The sequence below is a fragment of the Salvia splendens genome, chromosome 1, assembly GCF_004379255.2.
Source record: "Salvia splendens isolate huo1 chromosome 1, SspV2, whole genome shotgun sequence".
NCBI lineage: Eukaryota > Viridiplantae > Streptophyta > Magnoliopsida > Lamiales > Lamiaceae > Salvia > Salvia splendens.
Window position 1 is genome coordinate 5992118 of NC_056032.1, and position 22934 is coordinate 6015051.

Sequence of the window (22934 nt, forward strand, 5' to 3'; positions counted from 1 at the left end):
TATATCCACACATTAATAATTTGCAAATTAAGGAGAATATATACACAATATGATAGTACATGGTTATTATGGAATTTTGGAAGTGCAATATACATTATAGATATTCGAATGACATATACTGATGAAATGGAATACGAGACTGCCACACGAAAAGGTAACGAAGAAACAAAATTGTTGCCTCTTCCAAAACAAAGAGAGACGAACAACTGCTTGATTCAAAAGTATGCTACTTATTATCACACTATCACAGAATCAAGAAACGGGACGAACCTTTAACACGTTCTCTACAGCTTCGAGATGATCGCCAATTCGCTGTTAATCTGCAGTTTTCTGGGTCTCGTTACTCTATCTCGTTAAAATGAAGCTTCCAGCACTTAGGATCTAACTCCTCCTGCAAATCAAGGAACGGCCGCTTAGTCTCAGACGGGTATTTGACTCGTTCATAGGCTCAAAAACACAAGTGAAACCATGGTTACCTGAAATACTTTATCCCTCCACAGGAAAGTGCAGCCGCGGGCTTCTAGATGTTTCACGAGAAGCTCTGGCAGTGAGGTTCTGAACGAAGTCTGAAGCTTCACTTTGGTTAGTCCGCCACATGCCAAGAGTGCAGCCACGAGCCCTCTGGGAGTCAAGCCCCTCACGTGGAGGACAGTCATGCTCTGTAAACAGCTTATACTTGTGAGGGAGACGAGCCCCACATCAGTCACCGATGTGTATGAAAAGTTAATCTGCATAGAAAACAGTCTAAGATGGAGTTTCTTATGCGATGATATGAGATGAAAAGGGGGTAAGAACGTTGAGCACACCTGTTTGAGGTTTTGAGAGAAGCGAGCAAGAGAAATCATTCCAGCATCATCGATGTTGAGACACTTTTTTATGTCCAGCTTGGAGAGTTGCTTGCATCCCATAGCGATGGCTTCTAGACCAACTGGAGTTATAAGAAGGCATCCCCGAGTTTCTAGTGTGTTCAGCTTCGAGCATTTTGACAAGGACATCAAGGAACGATCCGTGATGGATTTACAATATGCAATGTTGATCATTTCTAGGTCACGACAGCCACTAGCAATGGCCGAGATGCTAGAATCACCAATTCCTTCAGATCTGGCAAACAAAAGATAGTACTATTAGAGATGAACGGAAGGAAGAAAAGCTTCAAAGCAACCGAATATGTTTGTCATTTGTATGCTTGATATACATCATCTGCAGATATGAGATAAATGCTGACCTGTATAAGTCGACCTCTTTGAGCTTTGAGCAAGACATGCCAATGTGGATGAGTCCCTCGTCGCTTATATTCAGGCAGATCCCAAGTTTCAAGCTTCTGAGTCGAGAGCAAGTGGAGATGGATTTCAGACCTGGATGCATATCACTTGAATCAGTATTACTGAAAATCCTCTTAATATATAACTGAGCCAAACGAAGCACTTAGTTACCTTCGTCGTCAATTTCATTATCAGTAACATCAAGCTCCTCCAGAAACTGGCACCGCTGCCCGATCAAAACAAAAGCCTCAGCTGGAATCAAGGTGCACGATTCCATCTTGAGGGAAACGAGGGAGGTACAAGAATTTGTTATGTGGGCAACCGATGCACTAGTTATTTTGCGGCAGCAGGTGATGTCTAGTTTTCTCAAGTCTTTATGCTTCGTAACAAGGGAGGAAAGTCCTTCATCTGTCACTCCTAAGCACTTGCTTAAGCTTATCTCACTCAGCGATACACACCAGTTCCCAATGGCTTTGAGTCCCGAACACGTGACCTTGCAACCATCAAGTTTTATGGATTGCAACATAGAAAGCTTTTGCAAACTATCAGCAAGAGCAAGATCCACCTGAAAATTCACCAGTAAATGAGTTAAAAATTCAAAAAATATACAACTATAGGCAAGGAGGGGAAAGATGGAGACTCACGCGAGAACCATATGATAAGATGAGTTGCCTCAAACTCGCAGTAGCAGTGGTGAGAGAAGATAAACCCACATGACTGACTTTCTGACAGCTCGACATATCAAGTGTCTGTTGAAACAAAGGATGCTAATTAAGGGTGAAGCACAAGTTCTGCTTCAAGATCGATAAAGTAAGGGAAACACTAACAGAAGTCTTTAAGTTCAGATTTTTCATTGTCCAAGAAAACCATAAAGTTATACATTTAAAGAAATCCTCGAGTCTCTAGACTCTAAGCATGCTTATTCCAAAAATTAATACCTCCAGTGATTTGCATCCTTGGTTGAGAGCTGCAAGGCTGTCATCATCGATTCCAAAACACCCTTCTAGAACCAAATCTTCAAGGCATTTCAACTCTAAGACTTGCGACAAGCATTTATTGGTGATCTACATGACAGAAAATAAGAGAGGCATTATCAGTCTTGTAGTCCATGAATATTGTTCACAGAAGCTACATATGTTTTAAATCATACAGATTCAACTATTAAACTACTATTTTAAGCACAAAAAACTCATTAAAGCATTATGCGTAACTTCTGCATACAGACAAAACAAAGAAGTATAGCAATTAGCAAGTGAATATGTTTGTGATTCAAACAATAGGTTGGAACACAAGTATTCTTAGTAATTTCTATTCAAAATCAGCACAAATTCAAATCATTGGTCCTGTAACATGCCCTGAGAGATTCTACGCTAATCATAATAATAAAAAAAACACATTCTACAACTTTCCTTATTCCGTAAGGGTAAAATATGTTATCACATTAAAATTCTCCCAGCAAAGACGCAGCAGCGCTAACAATATTGTCCGGTCACCATATTTAGACATGTGTTTAGATAGAACTACCCATACATTCACCATCATGAAAGGTTCAAATTCATTACATAATTACAGCTTTATCAGACAGCCCTCATTAACAGTCCCAACCAAAGAGCTTAGCACTTCCAGGAGAGATAGGTAGCAAGAACGTTTAATTGCCACGGTCAGGAAATGATACCTAGCAAGTATTACGCGGAAGTTCATCAATTTTGAAACACTACTAAAATCATGTTTAGTTTCTTAACATACGAAGGAGAAACGCTAAAGGTTAAGACCTCAGGCTACTGATAGGTGTAAGGTCAACTTCAAATACTTAGTATGCATAAATGAACTTATTTCATTTAGTTATTCCACAAACAACAACTAGGGCAATAAACAACATCAGAACTTAGTAAAACAACTAAATCACAATAAAGCACCAAAAACAGAATCAAATAATCAAGAAAGCATTCTTAAAATCAAGCTGCAATACCGGCAAGAAGGAAAGATCCAAACTTCGAATATCTTGACACTTGACAGCAATCAATCCCACCCCCAAATCACCAACACCCAAACACCATTTCAAGCTGAGAAACTTGAGCTTCTTACAGCCCACAGCAATACAACCTATCCCAATGTCAGTAATAGACTTACACCTAACCAACCACAGCTTCTCCAAGTTCTTGGCTTCGGCTATGGTGGCAGCCGCCAAGTCCTTTAGCTCTGTCGCATTCGACAGATCAATCTCCACCAAATTCCCACAACTCACCACCAAATTAGACAGCCCCACATGCCCAAAAAACTTGGACCTAGACAGATTGATCGACCGCAGCGTTTCCTTGCAATAACTCGACACAACATCAAGCGTGTCATCGGTGACTCTGGGACAGAGAGAGAGATCGAGATTTGAAACATGAGGGTATCTGAGCAAAACTTTGCTCAGCAGCTCCGAGCGAAGGGGTTTCAGGAGCTTCCTGTGGCGAGACTCGATATCGTAAAACGAGCGGCAAACGAGAGAAAACGACTTCCTATCAACTGGGTTTTCGAGGAAATCAACAAGTGTGAATACTATCTCTTCTGACAGGAGATCGAAGCGGCTGAAGGTGGGTTCTGGGATTGATTTCTGCTTCTTCATCGCGGCAAAGATCGAAGCTTTTTTCGTGTAATGAGGCTAAAAATTGGATCTTTGCAGCTTAATCGGCGATATTTTGTGGATTTTTGGGCTCTACGCCTGATTTTTTCAATAATTTGTTAGGTGAAGAAGAATGGTTGCAATCATGCAAAAAATAGTGGTGTATAAAATTGAGGAGGGATTTATTGAACAACCGTTAACCGCAAGACTCTAACAAGTGAGTTTTATCAGTAAAGAGGAGAGAGAGAGAGGTATGGACATGAATTGAGGAATAAGGATTTTGGGATTGTAATTACAATGCTATCCCTTTTGAAATTGGTGTGTTTCTTTTTCCTTTTTGTTTTTTTTTTCCGAATAAATTTTCTGAAATATGATAGGAACTGCTGCCAGTAGGAGTTGTATTTCTTTATTGAGTCATTTTTTAGCGAAAAATTTATTCTATTTTTTAATTTATTTTTTTATTATTTTCATACTTAGCTATAACAAACATCAATAAGCATATAATCACGAGCTGATGTATACTGATATTAGAGAAACACAATAATTATAAGGCTAGCATATAATTCCTATGTTAGCATAAATAAATAGAATGCTTTTATTTTTATAATAAATCAATTGGTATAAATAAGTATAGTATTCCGTATAGTTGATTTTGACAGTTGGCGTACGGGAAAGGACATATGAAAGTGGCAAGGGTAGTTTGGGAAACATAAAAGTCGCTGTCCTCCACCTTGGGAGGTTGAATGGAAGAGTGGACATGACTTATCTGGTGTAGAATATATGTGAGGAAGGACTCCACTATATAGACACTTCCAATAGTTGGCCACTCTTTTTGTCCACCGCCACTTCGTATTTATCTATGTCAAAAAAAAGTATCCGCAGCAATAATGAAATTTTTTTTAGCCACTTTTCACTTTAATTTTTTTTATATTTTAATTCAATTATAATTAAAATTATCGGACTACACATAATTAGAAAAAATGACTATAATTAAATAAATTAAAATTGAACAATAAATTTTCGTCATATTAAAGTAATGGAAAAATTATACAACTCAAATTTAATCTATAGAAAATCACACATGCTCTTCACACTGCGCCCCCTTCCCTACGTGCCCATACCTCTTCAATCAAATCGGCCTGGAGTGTGGCATGTGTTGTGCTCCTGCGCATATCAGTGAAATGTTTGAGCAAATATTCATTACTACGTGGTACACCCATCTGTATCGGCACGGAGGCAACACTGTGACTTGAACTTGCACCATCTTCCGGTGCCTAGCGCTCTGCAGCAAATCCTTCATCTTCTATTATCATATTGTGCAATATGATACATGTTAACATAATATTCGCGACATCATCTCCGTGCCAAACTCATGCCGGGCACCGTATAATGGCCCATCGCGCTTGGAGCACACCAAAAAGCTCGCTCAACATCCTTCCTAGCAGCCTCTTGTTTTCGCGCAAAATATTGTTTCTTCGGTCCAACCAGTTGGCGAACTGTCTTGACGAATACGGGCCAACGAGGGTATATCTGCCAAATAGTATCCCCTGTGGTACTGCGTTTCGTTGGCTACGAAGCTGATTTCTGGACCCTCCCCCAGCACTCATCATTGAAGAGAGGCAATGACTGCAAAACGTTGATATCGTTGTTCGAACCTGCAACACCGAAATACGCATGCCAGATCCGTAAACGGTAGTCATCAACGGCTTCCAGAATCATCGACGGACCTTTGCTTTTGAAACCAATATTGAACTGGCCTTTTCACGCCACCGGGTAGTTTTTCCACTCCCAATGCATGCAATCGATGCTTCCTGACATCCCTGGCTTCCAGAATCATCGATGATATTTTTTCGTCCCAAGTTAGTTGAAGCATTTCTTTTAGACACAAGATTGAAAAATTGATGTCTTCAAAATTAAAATTAAGAGAGTAAAACAAGAGAGGACATAAAGTAAGACAGATGCAAAGAAAGTATAGTATAAGAGAAATAAAAAAATTTAAAAAAAGAAATGACTTAATTATCTTGGGATGATAAAAAAAAGAATACGTTTCCACTACTTTGAGAGGTTGAGAGTAAAATTTATGGGCATTCTCCCTTCTCACCTTTATATAATTTTTGAGATCGTCACGTCAAATATAATTCTACTAAAATTAGAATAGGTAGGAAACTAGAGAAAAACTTTAAAATGCATGATGTTTAGAGTTGATTTATAAATGTTCGATTTAGAATTTGATTAAAAAAATTGTGAATTTTTAATTTGCTTTTATATAAACAGTGAAAATTTGAGAAAAAATAAACACATAAATACGATATACTACTATGTCAAAAAAATAAGAAAAATATGATTGACTCAAATTTGAGCCAATGGTGATAAATGAGTAGTACTCCCTCTTTTTTTTCCACCAATGAGTACTACTCCCACGGTTCCATAAAGATTGTTTCATTTTTCCATTTCTATCCGTCCCATAAAATTTATTTAATTTTATTTTTTATTATTTTTTATAGTGGACCTCAAATTCCATTAACTCATTTCTATTCACCTTTTATTATAAAATTAATATATAAAAGTAGGTCTCCTATTTAATTAACTTTTTCAAATCACTTTTCATTAGTATTTTTTTTTAAAACACATGTCAGCTCAAAGTTGAACAATTTTTATGGGATGGAGTAATTAGAGCATCTCCAATGCTGACGGACGTCAAATAGCCGTCAAATAGCCTTCACACTGCCACATCATCAGCACTACAATTCTCCTGCCACATCAGCTTGCCACATCAACTGGACATCAAATAGCCATCAAATAGCCTTCACACTACCTATCCACATCACTAATAACAATTATATAATTTAATTTACACTTGTATCAACATACGGAATTTAAATTACGAGACAAATACGGAAAATTCGAATAATAATATTAAAATTTTTTTATTACATTAATATAAAAAAAAGTACAATAATTAAAAATATTACATTTAAAAAATTACATAAATTTGCATAAAAACTACCGCCTTGCAGTCCTCAGCGCCCACAACTCTTCAACTAAATCATTTTGCAGTCGAATATGAGCCTCCGTCTGACGCATGTCGGCATGTGCTTGGAGGAGGGCTTCTTCATCGTGCGGTACCCCACCTCGTACGTTGGCGGTGATGACGCCGTGGCTTGGACCTGCTTCATTATCGTCGGTGGCCCAATCAGTCAGTTGTACACCTTCATCTTCGACGATCATGTTGTGCATGATAATACAGGCATACATTATATCAGCAATGCAGTCGACATGCCACAAACGCGTTGGTCCCTTAACTGCAGCCCATCGAGCTTGAAGCACACCAAATGCGCGCTCCACGTCCTTTCGCGCCGACTCCTGCCGCGTCGCAAAGTAGGCCTTCTTCGGCTCTGATGCGCACCGGATCGTCTTCACAAAGACGGGCCACCTAGGGTATATCCCATCCGCCAAGTAGTAGCCCATATCATGCTGGTTGCCGTTGGCGACAAAACTGATGGCCGGACCGACGCCCTGGCACTGCTCGTTGAAAAGGGGCGACGAGTTGAGGACGTTTAGGTCGTTGTTCGAACCGGCTATCCCAAAATACGCATGCCAAATCCACAACCGGTAATCAGCCACGGCCTCGAGGATCATCGTGGGATTTTTTCCCTTGTAGCCGGTCGTGTAAAACCCCTTCCAGGCAGCGGGACAGTTCTTCCATTCCCAATGCATACAATCTATGCTGCCTAGCATTCCCGGGAACCCGTGCTGATCCCCGTGCATCCGCAGCAAATTCCGGCAATCTTCGGGGGTAGGCTTTCGGAGATACTGATCACCGAATACTTCGATCACGCCCTGGCAGAAATACTTCATACATTCGATGGCAGTCGTCGGTTTGGCGCCGATCCGGGAGCCACAATGGCGCCCGTGAGGATCGGCGTGGGAACCGGCGTCAGCGCGGGAATCGGCATGGCGACGCCGATTTTGACGCCGATTTCGCCCACGCCGGTTCCAATGGTTCGGCGTCAAACCGGCGTGGGCGAAAAATCGGCGCTCCGGTGGTGACGCCGACCATTGGAGATGCTCTTAGTGTTCAATTTGATAAAGGGTGATGAACGTATATTACAGGTTGGATGGGACGGCCGTACTTATGCATCGATTTGCGCACTTATTAGAGTGGCCGTTACCGCTGACACGTGTATCTTCTAGAAATATATGGTCGGGTCCAAGTCCAACACAGACAAATATATAGTAGTATAAAATTAATTTACCAAGTACATAATCCAACTTTCATAATACTGAATTTTAGAATATTCAGTTTAGTTTATCTATAATTAATAGTAGCAATTAGTTTAATTTTTACTAAGAGATTTTATCTGTGATTTGTAAATGCAATCAAATACTACTTCCTCAAATAACTCAAAGACTTCTACTCACTGGCAGATCCAGGATTTTAAATTTGAGGATACGATAAATAGTTATATCAATTTAGATTTTCAAAATTCATTTGATCTTTTAATCACAATTTATATATGTATTTTTAATATAATTAATTATATACTATAAAAATGGAAGTTCTTATATATTTATATTTTATGGATGATTTATTTCGACTTTTGCAATATATATTATTTTTGCAAAAAATATTTCAATTATTTAAGCAATTAGTCGGTCTTTTAAAAAGTAGTAGAAAAGATACAAATTTAAATCGATTAGAATGAGCAGAAATTAAAAAAATGCATTAAAATGTTTACAAGTGATCAAGAAATAATAAAGATAAAAAAATGTATTATAAAGAATCAAATAATATTTTATAAGAGAAAATTAAATACATTAGATATTTTGGATGTACAAGAAATGAAAAGATAAAATTATTACATTAGCAAAAATATTATACTACAAGAGATGTATTATAGTAAATCAAAAGGAGAAATAAAAATTAAATAGATTGGTAGAAAATTAAAAGAGATAACAATACAAAGAAAATAAAAACCATTCATGAAATATAACACTGGAAAGAAAAAATAGTGACTAAATAAATGCATATACATTAAAAAATTAGTGACCGAACAAATGTATATATTTTGATAGAATAATGCGTTGTTCAGGGGAATCGATCTCGTGTCTCCCGGATGGCAAGGCAATAAGTAACCACTGGGCCACTACTCATACACTCGTACCCCTTTGTACCAACGTAGATCCGCCACTGCTTCTACCCAGGCGGCACCCGTACATTTTTTGTCCTTTAAAATTATGGTAGTAGTATTTTTTAATGGTCAAATATGTGCGTAATGAAAGATGATTTAATTATAAATTAAATATATAATCGCATGGACCATGTAGAAAACAATTGAGAGAGAGAGGGAGACTTATGAAGGCTTTAACGAAAATGCAGCTTTCATGTGTCATTTCTGAGGTGTATTATTGTAGATTTCACATAAATATTTGAAAATTTCTCCAAATTATGTTTGTGATAATTCCTGAACTAGCTAAGCACTGGAATTCGATTTTATCGAATAAGGCAGATTGTAGAATTTATTGTGGGGATTTGCTCACACGTGACGTGATGTTAGGATTTGGTGGAATGTATATCATGTTCTAATAATCCCTTACCACTTCGTAATCTTTATTGGTTTCCACAAATTCTTCGAATGAGAATATATAATGAATTACTTACGTATTTCTAGACAAGATATTTGCAACTTCAGTTTAATAATTTGCCACGTATAAAGACTGGTCTCTGATTATTATAGTAATGTTTTTAAACGAAGGAAAATATTATATTTTCATAATTATTCATAGGCGAAATTTGTTACTTATAAAAATATGTAATTCCCACCGGACAAGATTATAGATATTTGTCACTTATCAATTATTCATACCAAAAAAGCATGTGAGGATTCAATGAAGTTCACGCCCAGCCAGATTAAATTAATAAATAAAGATAAATTTTATCTGGACCAAATTTTTCAATAATTGTCAGCATGATTTTGCACCAAATAACACCTACACCAGACTACCCTACTTAGAAAAACCATTAACTAAGCATATAGTCAGCAATCTCATCTTTAAGTTGATTATTTGATTCAAACATACCCCACCACCACAAAATATCTTACTCTACTTCTGTCTCTTAAAATTCATCACCATCCGTCCCTAAAAATTCGTCACCATTTGACCCAACACGAATTTTAAGAAATGTAATAGAAATTGAGTAGAAAAAATTAATGGTATATGATTCCTACTTTTATATATTAGTTTTAAAATAATAAAATGTGAATGAAAATGAGTTAATAGAATGAGCGATCTACTGTAAAAAAGAAAGTAAAAAATGCAAATTTTTAGGAACAATCAAAATAAAAATAAATAATAAATTTTTAGGGACGTAGGAAATATTAAAAATAATCAGCTTTGATAATATACATGCAAAATAGTACTACTAACTTTAAGAAGTATAAACATAAGTCAGATGATGATTTTTTCAACACTGTACGATACAATTGTCTTGTACGGTAATCTTGCACGGATATTAGAGACTAATTATTCTTTTAGACCAATTCAACTCTCTCTCTATATAGATTTGAGTTTCCAAGAAACTTCCCTCTTCAAGTTTGAAGACCAATTCAAATCTTTTTAAGTCATGAACTCTGAATAAAACAAGGTAATGAAGTCACTAATTTTCTAATTAATTGGTAACTAGTATTAGAAATCATAAAATTAAATCATCTATGCCCAAAATAATCATCTACTAAATCTTTTAATTTCAAGCCACATTAAGAATAACAGAGCACATTTAACTGAAGTTATCTTTTTGTTCAAGCATATTAAAACATGTGCTAAATTAATAATTTGACATGATCACATAAATTAAAAGTACATATGAGTCCACAGAAAGACTAACACCTTTTTGGCAGCAACTTTAACAAGGATATTCGAGCTAAGGATGCCATCAAGCACACAACAAATAATTTTAGCGCATCAACATCTTCATCAGCCTGCATTAGATTTTCCACACAGATTGGATCAATCAAAAATCCAATTCAAATCTGAAATCGAGGATGCAAGTTCCGTGGCTTAGTTTGTAGCGCATAACGTAAAAGGGAGAGCCAATGCAAGACAGCATGTCATGATAATCACCAAGACAAAATGCAAGCTGTGAGAAAGTAAGAGAAGTGGAAAATAATTCATACACCACAACAAAGGTCCAACTCAGTTCTATGTTTCATCCATATTCACGACTTAATGGTTAAGATTGATCACATTTACTTGTACTCTAGAAGAGACTTTAAGCAATTTTTATTCTTCATTTGTGAGTATACCAGATTAAATGAAGGCGGCGTCTCTACACCTTTGGAATGTCACCGTGCACTCAAAGAATACCAAGAGAAAGTTAACCTTAATTAACTTGACCAAACTACATGCTAATGGAATCCTTCATGCTAACAAGCTAGCACCATTTCATTCGTTCCGAAGATCATTAATCAACACCCTAAATAAATAGCACTAGGCTGATGGTTTTTATTAACAATGAAGAAAGATATAGTCCCTATAAAAGAAAAGAAACATGAACAGTTTCTGAAGGTGTACGTGTACCACCTGTTTAGCAATTCTTCCATTTACAGAATTAACCCCTTCCAAATCCTAACTAATGATTTCAGCCCTATTTAAAATACTCCCTCCGTTCCCTCATAGTTGAGGCGGAATTTTTCGGCACGGGGTTTAAGAATGGGATGTTTAGTGTGTTAAATAGATATATAGTAAAAAAGTATGAGAGAAAAAAACGTAGAGAGAATAAAGTAGAAAGTGAATAAAGTAAAGAGTGAGAATAAAGTGTTACTATATATAAAAATGACTCAAATATGAGGGAACTTCCCAAAATGGAAAAATGACTCAACTATGAGGGAATGGAGGGAGTATTACCTAATACATACACTTCAGAAATAGCCTAACTCATAAGTCATAACTAGTCCAAGTGGAGCTTAAAATAAACAAAGAACAAGAGTATTTAGACGATCCTTATCACTTAAGAGTTTTGGACAGTTTGGGGATGTTAGGAGTGTACTGAATAAAAGGCCCCTCATAAAAGATCAATTGGTGTGTGTATGGAGATACTGCATGGGCATAGGTAGCTGAATCCAGAAAGTAATTTCACTAAAATCTAAATGCCCTCGTCTTACTCTCAACCATTAAAAATATTAAATAGGAGACAAGTGTCTATATTATTTCCCTAAAATCTAAAATGCCCACATTATGTTATGGCAGCTAGCATATATGCCTCCAATATAAATTATTTGAATGGTGGCTGAAGAATTCCGTAACCTTGAATTGGATACTTTAAGGGCAACAGGTTTTCAACTCAAGTTTACTGTAACCAGCAATTAATTAATTTATACACCCCAAGGATTACCTCTTAATTCATTCAATACTTGAGTTATCCATGAAATCTTCTCTCTGAAGATTGACGTATACCATGAAAAACTTAACTTTTTTCTACACAATCCAGTGTAGGTGCTTATGATATCAATCCCCATGCATAGAATAAAGAAGATTTGAAGTAAAATGATTTGAATATATGAGGAATAAATTCAGCAGCAAATAAATAGGAATAAATTCAACCACAAGTGCTGACTATGAAATTTTGTTATGCATTATATTTCCCTATTTTAAGTAAGTAGGATATGGAGGGATTTGAATAATTAGACTTGATTTGAATAAATAAGAATTGACTTGAATCAATTGGGTGCAAGTTTGGTAAGATTCTTATATTGTAAACTCCTATATATACTATGTAGGTTTTGAGGAATGGATCAGAAAAAGATCAATTGTATAGTTTTGCCTTTTTGGAGGATTGTTTCTTTCGTTTGTTTCAGTGTTTCAATTCAATTTATATCCACTCCAGTTCTTATTCAAAGATATTCTCTTCGTGCCTTTCACTCCATAAGCTTAATTGTTATTTCAGCTTGGATGGAGCAGGTGCTTAATTGCAAGACATAACTAACAATCCAGTGGCAGCATTCATGAGTCACTAACAACTAATTCAGATTGGGAATCACACATCAAATACGATTGGAGTGTGATATGCTGCTCTATCAATTCCACAAACAACTTTCTTCAAATACGATTGGAGTGTGAAGCTGCAGTTACATTCTATAATTAGTTATTGACTCTCGTTTATTTTGCCTGTGGCACTGGGCTTACAAGTCGTTCGCTGGTTTGAAATTTGACAAAATGACAGAGTCGAGCAACAACCTAGTGGCTTACAAGTAAGCACAAAACATCAAACGCCACAATGATGCTATTTATTTCCAAGACCCAAAATCTAAATGATATGCCATTGGAAATAAGACTAAATGACTGCCATTTTAATAAGGAAAAGCACATAAACAAAAGTAAGTAGAACCGGCACAAGGATAATCATTTAACAAGAAGCTATAAATAAGAGATAGTCCAGTACAAGCAGAAGCCACATAGTAAAAATTACAGAAACAAAGTTACAGTTTAAATTAAAATTGGAATCAAGCTCCATTAAATAGAACAGCAACTCACCTTCAAGTTGATTAACAAAGCACATAGCTGGCTGGATCAAGAATCACCCACCAATTAATCTGTATCTGATTCTGACTCTGAATCAGAATCTGAATCACTCGCAGTATAACCTGTAAGGATAACAAGTTCCACAACTCCTAAGTCCTAACACTCAATTTCAATTAATTAAAAATATTAATTAAAAACATCAACAAATAAAGCTAACCGGGTCGTTTATTGCTAACTTTCCAGACCGAAGACCTGACTCTGGAAGCCCTACGTATCCAAATCTTCCCCTAAATTGGCAGAGTTGACAATTAAACAAAATCCCTAAAACCGAAAACAATTGGAAATCAAGCATCTTAAATTGAGCAAGCTTTAGCAAGTAATACCTTGTTAGCGTCTTTGGAGATGCCATAGCCACAATTATACATCTGTCCGACGAGCACCTGCATATTGATATCGCCAGTTTTGGCCTCCTTGAGCGTGTCTTGGAACCAGCGGTGTACGCAGTCGTTAACCACCTCCGACAGCGGAAGCCCTCGTTGATCCGCCGCCTGTCCAGACTCCATCTCCGGCTTCTTCCCCTTCGAATCGTCGGAATTTTGGCTCTTGCAGTCGTTCAGCTGCCGCCGCCTTCCGCTCCACTGCGAAGATGATTTTCCAATTTACTTAATTCTCTCTTTTTTCTTTCTTGTTTGGCGGGAGAGAATTTATAAGTCGTAGTAACTGATGGGCTATCAATGTAAGTAAGCTCCAAATAAAGGCCCATACAGATCTTTTCCAGCCCATAAACTTCTTCAACGTGAAAAGATTTTAAACAGTGAACTAGTAAAAAAGTCTTGGTTGATTTTTTTATTGCCAAGGTGTTCGGTTACTCGAGATCAAGTCGTGACACTCCCAAGGATAATCCCTTCGTCCGTAAAATATTATCCAGTTTTACTATTTTGATCTATCCGTGAAATATTGTTCACTTTACTTTTTTTCTTTCTTTCCATTTTTAGTAAATGGACCCTGTTTCCACTAACTCATTACACTCACATTTTATTATAAAACTAATATATAAATGTGGAGCCTACATTCTACTAACTTTTTTCACTCACTTTTCTTAAAACCCGTGTCGAGTCAAACATGGACAACATTTTGCGGACGAAGGGAGTAGCATCTCCAACCATTTATAGTAAACTCAAACCATTTTAGAGTAAATGTTACATCAAACATGATTTGACTCCAACCATTTACACTAAACTTAAACTTTAAAAAATATATATCATATCTTTTTTACTCGCAAAATTTGAAAAATATTTTGATTTTGGTTTAGTGTAAAAGATAGGTATTTTTTACTCAAAAATAAAAAATGAAATTGGTTTTTGAATACCATTAGAGCTAATTACATGTCTCATTTTAAGATTTTAATGTACCCTTGGACATGGTCTAAGTAACAAGTAACATGCGCTTTATTACATACTCCATTTGCTAGCAATGGGAGTCCCTTTTAGCCATTTTGGTCCTCCACCAATAGAATCTCATTTTATTTTACTAGACCTCATATTCCATAACTCATTTTGCTCATATTTCATGATAAAACTAATATATAAAAAGTATGACTCAAATGTCAAGAATTTTGACACAGGAGTGAAAGATACAAATAATTAGTAATTTCAACTAATGATGTATCTTCTACAGATCTATTCGAGCAAGTATTCACCAAGACAAAATCGAAAAGGACATGCTTTGTACACTTGAAAAAATTTGTTACACTACTCATCCTCCAACATACATACACAGCAAACGAACCAGGTAGTGCTCGCAGAGCTTCTGTTTTCTCCGTGTGTCGAACATATTTACACAGACTCGACTATTGCCCGGAAACATCCATAGCTGGTGGAAACTTGAAGAGATTGTGGTGGATGAGGAAGGAGGACATTTTGGAATAAACTGGCAGGCAAGATTCATGAATCACTCCAATTATCTTCATCATCTTCATCACTACCAGCCAAGGCCTATAGCATTGGATCACTTCTGTTAATAACTATGAACAGCGTAAAACTAGGACAATAGGGTGTCTGAGGAAAAGAGAATGAGACCTGGCGAATTGCATTTGCTTTCTCCAGAATTGCAGCAACTTTAAGATTGGTGTTAGGTCCCGGAATGCTACTAGGCTTTGTTGTTGCAGCAGGTTTCAGGTTGAAGGACTGACCAATAGAGGTGGATGTGAGCATTCACCATAAACAGCTGTAAAGTTTGCATAGCATAATTAAATCTGTTCAATCGTACCTTGGCCCTTATTTGATCCAGGAGAGCATCTCTTCCTTCTTGCTTTTGTTTCTGAGGTCCGACATGTTCAGTAACCTTCCGCAGCTGCAAATAAGTTGCAACAAGAATAACTTAGACTGGGGAAAACAAATTGTGATTTCAATCGAAGGAACTAAGGATACTTACTCTACTCTTATCAAGAGCAGCAGCAGAACCAATAATAGGGTTGCAAGTTCGAGGAAGTTTAATTGTTCGATACCCTTTAGCAACTCCATCTTCCACAGCTGGTGAAGGGACTACACACTCCTGAATGGGCAATACAAGATGAAGCTGCTGCTTTTGCTGAGGAGTTTCTACTTCTGGTGGTGGGTGAGCTGCCTGATCCATGTTATCACCCTCTTCTTTTAATGTGGACTGTGGGACTATTTGAATAGGCAATTTTACCATTTGACTCCCTTCAGCAACTTCAGCTTCAACTTCTTCAGCTGGTGATGGGACCTCTTTGTCCATTGTAGGATTCAAAAGTTGTTGCTGTGGCTGTGGCTGTAGCTGCACCTGGTCCTGCTCGTTTTCTATATTTTGTGGGAGGCAAACCATCTTCTGAACTGGAGATTCTTTCATATGTCCAGGCACAGAACTAACATTTCCAGCGGAGATCCCAGGAGGAAAGACTGCTTCTGGAAATACTTCCTTGATTTCCATTTTCTCTACCTCTGTAGTAGATGAGGCATGTTGAGGCATGCCTATTTGAATAGGCAATATTACCCTTCGACTCCCTTCAGCAACTTCAACTTCAACTTCAACTTCAACTTCTTCAGCTGGTGATGGGACCTCTTTCTCCATTGTAGGATTCAAAAGTTGCTGCTGTGGCTGTAGCTGCACCTGGTCCTGCTCGTTTTCTATTTTTTGTGGGAGGCCAACCATCTTCTGAATTCGAGATTCTTTCAAGTGTTCAGGCATGGAACTAACATTTCCTGTGGAGATCTCAGGAGGAAAGATTGCTTCTGGAAATACTTCCTTGATTTCCATTTTCTCTACCTCTGTAGTAGACGAGGCATGCTGAGGCTTGCCTATCCTCCACTGAAGTGGAGGGAGAGGTGGCAAAGAAGGTGACTGGTGTAGGTTCATCTGATTAGTTTCAGGGGGGAAATTACCAAGGGGGAACGTTAACCCCGATGGATCCTTGGGATACACAGAGGCATCAGTGCCATAGTTTTGTAGACCTGGAAGTGCCGGCACTGAAGGTGAATAGTCAGGAGGTGGAACTGATGAGGTAAAGTTGTCAAATCCTTTGCCATTATCATGATCCAACATCTGCAGTTGAGTTGTAGGAAATGCAGATGACAACTCTGAACTTATTATTTCAATAGAATCAGGCAAAGCATCTTCAATAGCGGCAGAATGTAGTTCAATATTTTCTGGCAAGACAGATTCTTCAGCCACAGAAGCGATGTGTAATGAGTCAACATCAGAGACTATATTCTCTAGACTACTTTGATGGAAAGAATCATCTTCTGTATCTAGGCCACTTTGCTCCAGAGGAGTCAGAGTTTGTGAAGCATTAACCATATCAACCGCTTCAGAATCAAGACATGAACCAAAATCAGTATGCGACACTTTGGGTTTGAGATGATAATCATGCTTCGTTTCACAGACTGCAACACAATCCAGTGCAGCAGCTTCTCTGTCATCCACATCCTCCACTAATTCGCTACGACTTCCTGAAATATCACTTCCTTCTTCCTCCTCCACCTCTGATTCCCTATTCAATCCAGAGAGACTAGTTGCATGATCCTCAAGTACACCCAGACCCAGATCATCATGCTTCGTTTCACAGACTGCAACAAAATCTAGTGCAGCAGCTTCTCTGTCATCCACATCTTCCACTAAATCGCTACGACTTCCTGAAATATCACTCCCTTCTGCCTCCTCCACCCCTGACTCCCTATTCAATCCAGAGAGACTGGTTGCATGATCCTCAAGTACACCCAGACCCAGATCCTGAAAGCAAGGAACATGCTCTTCAACCAATATATTAAGGCCTGAGGGTAAACTGACATTCTCCAAGATAGAATTGTCAGAAACTGCAGGTGTAGAGCAAGACATCCTAGCATTCTCAGATTGATTCGTACTTGGGTCTAACTCATCTAATGACTCAGTCATTTGATTCGGTAATTTCAAACATGTGGAGCTAGAAATTTCAGAATGTTCTACTTCAGCAATGCCGCTGTCGAGGTTGATACCATCCCTTTCTGTGGTGTAAGATATCCCTGAAGAATCTTCAAGTTTCTCCGGCATACAAAATGAATTTTCTGGAGCTGAAAGACCGATGGGGTTGACCTCATCTGTTATCCCTATCTGCAACCCCATAACTTCTGAAGTTTTGGGGCATCCAAGTTTAGAGGTTCCATTTATTGCTGTTGGTCCTTCATGAGTAACAAGACCTTCCTCCAACAAAATAGGAGTTTGACCTATACCCGGCAAAGTTAAAGTCCCTGTGCTGATCTGATTAGTGCAATGCTCTTCAGAGTCCAAAGTTTCAGAAACAACATTTGGATCGTCATAATAGCAATCACTACTTAGATCTCTTTCGTCTCCTTCAGAAACTTCTGACGCGACATTGTCTCCGTTATGGGCTATTTCAATGTAATCATTTGCAAAGTTATCAGTCAACTTCGCGACCTTTTTGTCCAATTTACCTGGAATTGGGTTCTCCTTTGATAAGATCACTTCAGTATCAATTATGTGTTCATAAATATTATTATCGGTGTTCACGATGGAAGGTATATTCTGAAACTGATTAAGATTCTTCTGATCAGAGTCATCATCACGCACCGAATGAGCAGATATAGCATCTAAACTATCAGAGGTATGATGACTAATAGCAGCATAGGGTGACCTCCAAGGTATCTCACCACGAAGATGTTCTCCAGAAGAGGGCCTCTGAGAATCATCTTTCAGTGACTTGAAATGAGAAGCACTGGGAGAACATGGAGAATCTGAAATCAGGTCTCTCTTTTCTTCATCTTCATCCGAGTTTGAGAATGTTTCATCTGATTTAGCTCCTCTTACAGTTCCTTCTACTGCAACTGTTCTTGAATCATAATGAGGTAAAGTAGGACCTGATTTAGTAATGCTGCTCGAACTACAAGTAGGCTGCTCAAAGTCAGCCCTGTTCTCAGGGGCTGAGTCATTGCCACATAACGTATTATTAGAACGCACAGGTTTTGAAGCATTTTCTGCAGGAGAATGTTGCGGAGTTCTCTCAATGGATGATGAATTAACTATAACAAATTCAGGAATATCAGCAGATGGAAATCCACCAGCAGATAATTTTTCTATTTGTGGGTTTTCAGCTGAGGTTCTTGGAGAGTCCGAAGATAAGAAGCTAGATATTTCCTTTTTGTATGAATTGTTCCCCTCATCTGATATTGAGAAGTCTCCAGTGGATTGAGAATCTAATGACAGAGAATGGGAACGTGCTTCATTTTTAAGAGAAGCCTGTGGTTGATTTTTCCTATACGAGGTAAATTTATTATTCACCTTCAACTCAGAGTCCGTATCCATTTCTGATTCCATGGTTGAAGGTGCATCCACGAAATTGTCTATCTCACTGGCAACCTCATCCGATTGGTAACCTATTGAGCTGCCTTCCATTTTCCTTTCCCCATCTATAGCTATATCCTTTCCACTGGTCTCCTCATAAAAAATGGACGGGATGTCATCTGTAAGAATATTAATAAGTGATGATACCCCATATGTTCTGATATCTGTCAAAGCATCATTTCTCTGATTTGAGGATGATTTCGGCAAAATTTCCTCTTTATCTGCAAAAGGAGAATCACTTTCGCTTCCTTCACTTTCTCTACCAGGACTCACTGATCTGAGTTCAAGTACAGATTCATTTTGATCATCCATAGACATCCGCAAGGGTGAACTCACAGTGACCCCATGAAGCAATTTATGCTCGGGGGACGGATTCTTTAATAATTCTTCCATGTAGCTCTTCCCATATTTTAAGCTAAACGGGAATGCATATGGCCTCCTTTTCAATCTGGCACGGTATGCAGGTTTACTAACACCATTTTCAACACATTCCTTCAGTAAAAGCTGATGGAGTCTGTAAAAGTTTAGGAATCACATGAGTCACTTATCACTCATATGCATAATCATTGAAAACGAGAAGTATATCAATGAAGAAAGATCATCATACTTTGCATGTGATGACTCTTGCAAAGTTTCAGGAGTTCCTCCATATCTTGCATGTGGTCCTTTCTTCTGATAAATACCAGCAAATTATTAACCAATGTCTATTACAGTATGGCACGCAGAGGCACTATAAAAGAAGCGTCTGATGATGCTAGAGACCTCACTCAACTCTCAAGATAAAGGAAAAAACAAATCAATGCAAGATATCAAATCTAGTTTTACTATTTCAAGCAGCAAAATCATTAGTATTGCTGTGCTAGGATGAGTTAATATTCCCATAGGAGGAAAAAACAATACTGATCTGAGTTCAAGTACAGATTCATTTGAAAGCTCTTAATATGTTTGCTTAAAGTATCCATTGATATTGTAAAATCTAATAAGCACTTAGGGGTTCATATTTGACCGGACACAGGTTTTAAGAAATGTAATAGAGGTTAGAAATGTAATAGAGAGTGAGTTGAAAAGGATAGTGGAAAGTGGGTCCTACTTCTATATATTAGTTTTATAATGAAATGTGAGTGGGATAAAGTTAGTGTGGAATGTGGGGTCCTTTTTGGTAAAAAGTAAATGTGACTTTTATTGGTGGACGGACGTAAATGGCAAAAAGGGACGTTTATTGGTGGACAGAGGTAGTACGTTATAAGGTCATATATTAGGATTTGAGATTAAATATACCGAAACATCATTACATGCAACACCATATGCACTAGGAGAAAATAGAATTTCAAGTTATTCAGCACTATTTATTACTAGCACACTACAAATAGTGAAAATGATGCACCTTTGCTTTCCTGATTTTCTTTTCCCTTTGGACATTTGCAGTAGCTGCTGTAGATGTTTCTAGTTTAAAGAATGAAGGATCAGTGTAGCGTTTTAGACATGCTCCAGCACCGGCAACATCAAACCTAAATGAAAAAATCAATAACATTATTAAAGATATGAATATTATTTTGAAAGATATGTTATTCAGTTAACTTAAAGAATGAAGTATCACTCCGCACTTGTCTAGAAGAAATAGTCGAGGAGGACCTCTGCATTCTTCATAGGAGTCCATTACAAAACGAGGCAAATCTCCTTGTGTGACCAGATTCTGCTCCAATTGTATATTAGCATGCCAATCAACACCTGGAACATGATATGTCAAATAAAATACGATTATATCATAGAAAACAGAAGATGCTAGAGAGAGAGGGAGAGTGTGAGAGTCAGAGTGACAGATTCCATAGATAAAGAAAGCCCCTGAAAACCATGAATAACCCCATAGTGTTCACCTCTATAAGATATTGCTTTGTGAAACAATATAAGTTTAATAAATTAAGAAGCCTTTGTAACCCGGTTAATAACAAAATGAAGGATCTAGAGTTCTACAATTCTTCGGCTATAAGCATAAATGAGGATAATATTGAGATACAATATAATGAAAATAAAGTTCTACCAGTATTGTAAAAGACCGAGGAAAGGTCAGTTTGGGAAAGAAGTGCCTTTTCAACTGAAGGAACTTCAACCTCAAGCTGTTGGACTCGCATCATTAAACCGTGCCCTCTTACAGCAGTAGCCATCACTTCTTCATGTAGATCATGGAAAATCTCTGCTGCAAACCTTTAATAGCCACAACAATTATGAGAAGTTTTTCCTGGTAGATCTTTCTCGAAAATGATTAAGCGGTACACCCTCCAACTCAGGCAAGAAAAGGAAAAGAAGTACAAAATCCAGAAGATCAATTGTTTCGACTGATGAAAAGGAAAGAGGGACTCTATTGCAATTAGCTAATGTTCAATGGGCTAAGACTTTTCATAACTTGAATAACAAACTTGTAGGCACATAGGCCCTTGATCACATGTACAAAATGAAGCTTTATTGCTTCACCTTCTGGTGCAGAGAACAAAACCTGAGTCTACAAGAACCATGAGATACATGATCATTTCCAACTCAAATGCCCCCTCAGTTCTGAGATTGTTGTGTGGTATCATGCGAGCATGAAAATACTACATTCTAACTAGAGGTATAAAATTCTCCATAATCAGAAGATCATAACAAAAAACTCCAATTAAGGTTATCAACTTATCAATTTCTAAGTAAAAACATGTACCACGGACCAAGAGTGTAACCGTAATAAGGATTTTCGATTCCAAGTCTTCTCATCAACAAAGCTATTGAAATTCCAGACTAATTCAAACCACGAATTGAACTAAGATAAACAAAACAAATTATATGAACCATAAAACTAGCATCATTCAACTTAACAAAGAAGCCGGGTTGCCAATCTGCCAACTGTACAAAAACACACAGAAACCCTAAATCCCTAAATTTCAACAGAAAACCGAAATTCAAGTGAGAACAGTACAAACAACCAACACCAACGGAAAAAAAACAGTAGAAGCTAAACAGTAATCACATTCTGAATCTGCATAAAGAAATGGATACAACAGTAGCTGAAGAACAAATCAAGCAACAGAGACCAACACCTCCGAGCTCATCATTACCTCCACACAACACCTAATTCCTCAAATTTACACCCAAAACACGAAAAAAACAGCAAAACTGCAGAGCACGAACTCGAATCGAAGATTGAAAACTCACTCGGCTAGGTCTCCGAGCTGGCGAAGGACGCCGACCATGCCAGCCATGGCGACGCCTTCAAGCAAGGCCTCGGGATCATCCTTGTCGGCGGCTCGATACAGCTCCGGATCGGCCAAGCTGTACTCGTCACGTATCTCGTAGCGATTCATCGGCATTTCTGCAGTTTCGTCGCCGAGGAATCAAATCCAACGGAATTTTGACTCATCAATTTTGCAAATGTGGAGAGGATTTTGGGAGGAGCGGACTTTTGTTTGACTAATGCTAAATAACCAGACAAGAAACTATACTTTTTTTTATTTTGGAATTTTTCTACCTTTTCTTTATTGATTTTTCTTTTCTATTTTTATGTTTGTAATTAAGTGTTTGTTTTATTCGATTTCGGTAATAATGGATGAAATAAATGGTTGGCACGAGCATGTGTTTATCAAAAAGTTTTTAGAAAGTTAGAAAAAAGTTGTCACTTCTATCTAGGGGTGAGGATTCATTTAAGGCGAATTGAGTGTAGAATA

At 37.7% G+C, this 22934-nt stretch overlaps 3 protein-coding genes across 5 annotated transcripts; all 3 read right to left on the reverse strand.

Annotated features, from left to right (window-relative positions):
- Positions 1 to 39: 39 nt before the first annotated feature.
- Positions 40 to 4116, reverse strand: LOC121810084 (F-box/LRR-repeat protein 3-like). Its single transcript, XM_042210984.1, has 8 exons — positions 3232 to 4116; positions 2201 to 2326; positions 1907 to 2011; positions 1434 to 1827; positions 1226 to 1355; positions 807 to 1101; positions 477 to 728; positions 40 to 391 (listed from the first exon to the last, which is right to left on the reverse strand). Exons 1-8 carry the CDS (start codon positions 3871 to 3873, stop codon positions 341 to 343), a joined length of 1995 nt encoding a protein of 664 aa, XP_042066918.1. The 5' UTR covers positions 3874 to 4116; the 3' UTR covers positions 40 to 340.
- A 6512-nt stretch (positions 4117 to 10628) lies between these two features.
- LOC121794815 lies at positions 10629 to 14071 on the reverse strand. Its single transcript, XM_042193168.1, has 4 exons — positions 13773 to 14071; positions 13607 to 13676; positions 13402 to 13511; positions 10629 to 10850 (listed from the first exon to the last, which is right to left on the reverse strand). The coding sequence occupies exons 1-3, from the start codon at positions 13950 to 13952 to the stop codon at positions 13456 to 13458; spliced, it is 306 nt and encodes a 101-aa protein (XP_042049102.1). The 5' UTR covers positions 13953 to 14071; the 3' UTR covers positions 10629 to 10850; positions 13402 to 13455.
- Positions 14072 to 14954: 883 nt separating this feature from the next.
- LOC121810151 (protein SCAR2-like) lies at positions 14955 to 22690 on the reverse strand. 3 transcript variants are annotated; one of them, XM_042210991.1, is made up of 9 exons: positions 22426 to 22690; positions 21281 to 21444; positions 20847 to 20970; positions 20627 to 20750; positions 19850 to 19914; positions 15823 to 19756; positions 15658 to 15741; positions 15468 to 15575; positions 14955 to 15383 (listed from the first exon to the last, which is right to left on the reverse strand). In XM_042210991.1, exons 1-9 carry the CDS (start codon positions 22578 to 22580, stop codon positions 15333 to 15335), a joined length of 4809 nt encoding a protein of 1602 aa, XP_042066925.1. In that variant the 5' UTR covers positions 22581 to 22690; the 3' UTR covers positions 14955 to 15332. The 3 variants fall into 3 exon arrangements, with proteins under 3 accessions (XP_042066925.1, XP_042066926.1, XP_042066927.1); XM_042210992.1 differs by lacking the exon at positions 21281 to 21444 and having other exon boundaries at positions 22426 to 22551; XM_042210993.1 differs by lacking the exons at positions 21281 to 21444; positions 22426 to 22690 and having other exon boundaries at positions 20875 to 20970.
- Between the last annotated feature and the right edge of the window lie 244 nt (positions 22691 to 22934).

What these genes read in the sequence shown, in the direction of transcription:
- LOC121810084 (XM_042210984.1), bottom strand. Translation starts at nt 3,873, where the DNA reads ATGAAGAAGCAGAAATCAATCCCAGAACCCACCTTCAGCCGCTTCGAT. An exon ending in AAGGATGCAAATCACTGGAG is followed by an intron (nt 2,012 to 2,200) that starts GTATTAATTTTT and finishes TTGTTTCAACAG; the next exon opens with ACACTTGATATGTCGAGCTG. An exon ending in TCTTATCATATGGTTCTCGC is followed by an intron (nt 1,828 to 1,906) that starts GTGAGTCTCCAT and finishes GTGAATTTTCAG; the next exon opens with GTGGATCTTGCTCTTGCTGA.
- LOC121794815 (XM_042193168.1), bottom strand. Translation starts at nt 13,952, where the DNA reads ATGGAGTCTGGACAGGCGGCGGATCAACGAGGGCTTCCGCTGTCGGAG. An exon ending in TCTCCAAAGACGCTAACAAG is followed by an intron (nt 13,677 to 13,772) that starts GTATTACTTGCT and finishes CTGCCAATTTAG; the next exon opens with GGGAAGATTTGGATACGTAG. An exon ending in AGTTAGCAATAAACGACCCG is followed by an intron (nt 13,512 to 13,606) that starts GTTAGCTTTATT and finishes TTATCCTTACAG; the next exon opens with GTTATACTGCGAGTGATTCA.
- LOC121810151 (XM_042210991.1), bottom strand. Translation starts at nt 22,580, where the DNA reads ATGCCGATGAATCGCTACGAGATACGTGACGAGTACAGCTTGGCCGAT. An exon ending in TGGATCAAATAAGGGCCAAG is followed by an intron (nt 15,576 to 15,657) that starts GTACGATTGAAC and finishes TCTATTGGTCAG; the next exon opens with TCCTTCAACCTGAAACCTGC. An exon ending in AAGCAAATGCAATTCGCCAG is followed by an intron (nt 15,384 to 15,467) that starts GTCTCATTCTCT and finishes CCAATGCTATAG; the next exon opens with GCCTTGGCTGGTAGTGATGA.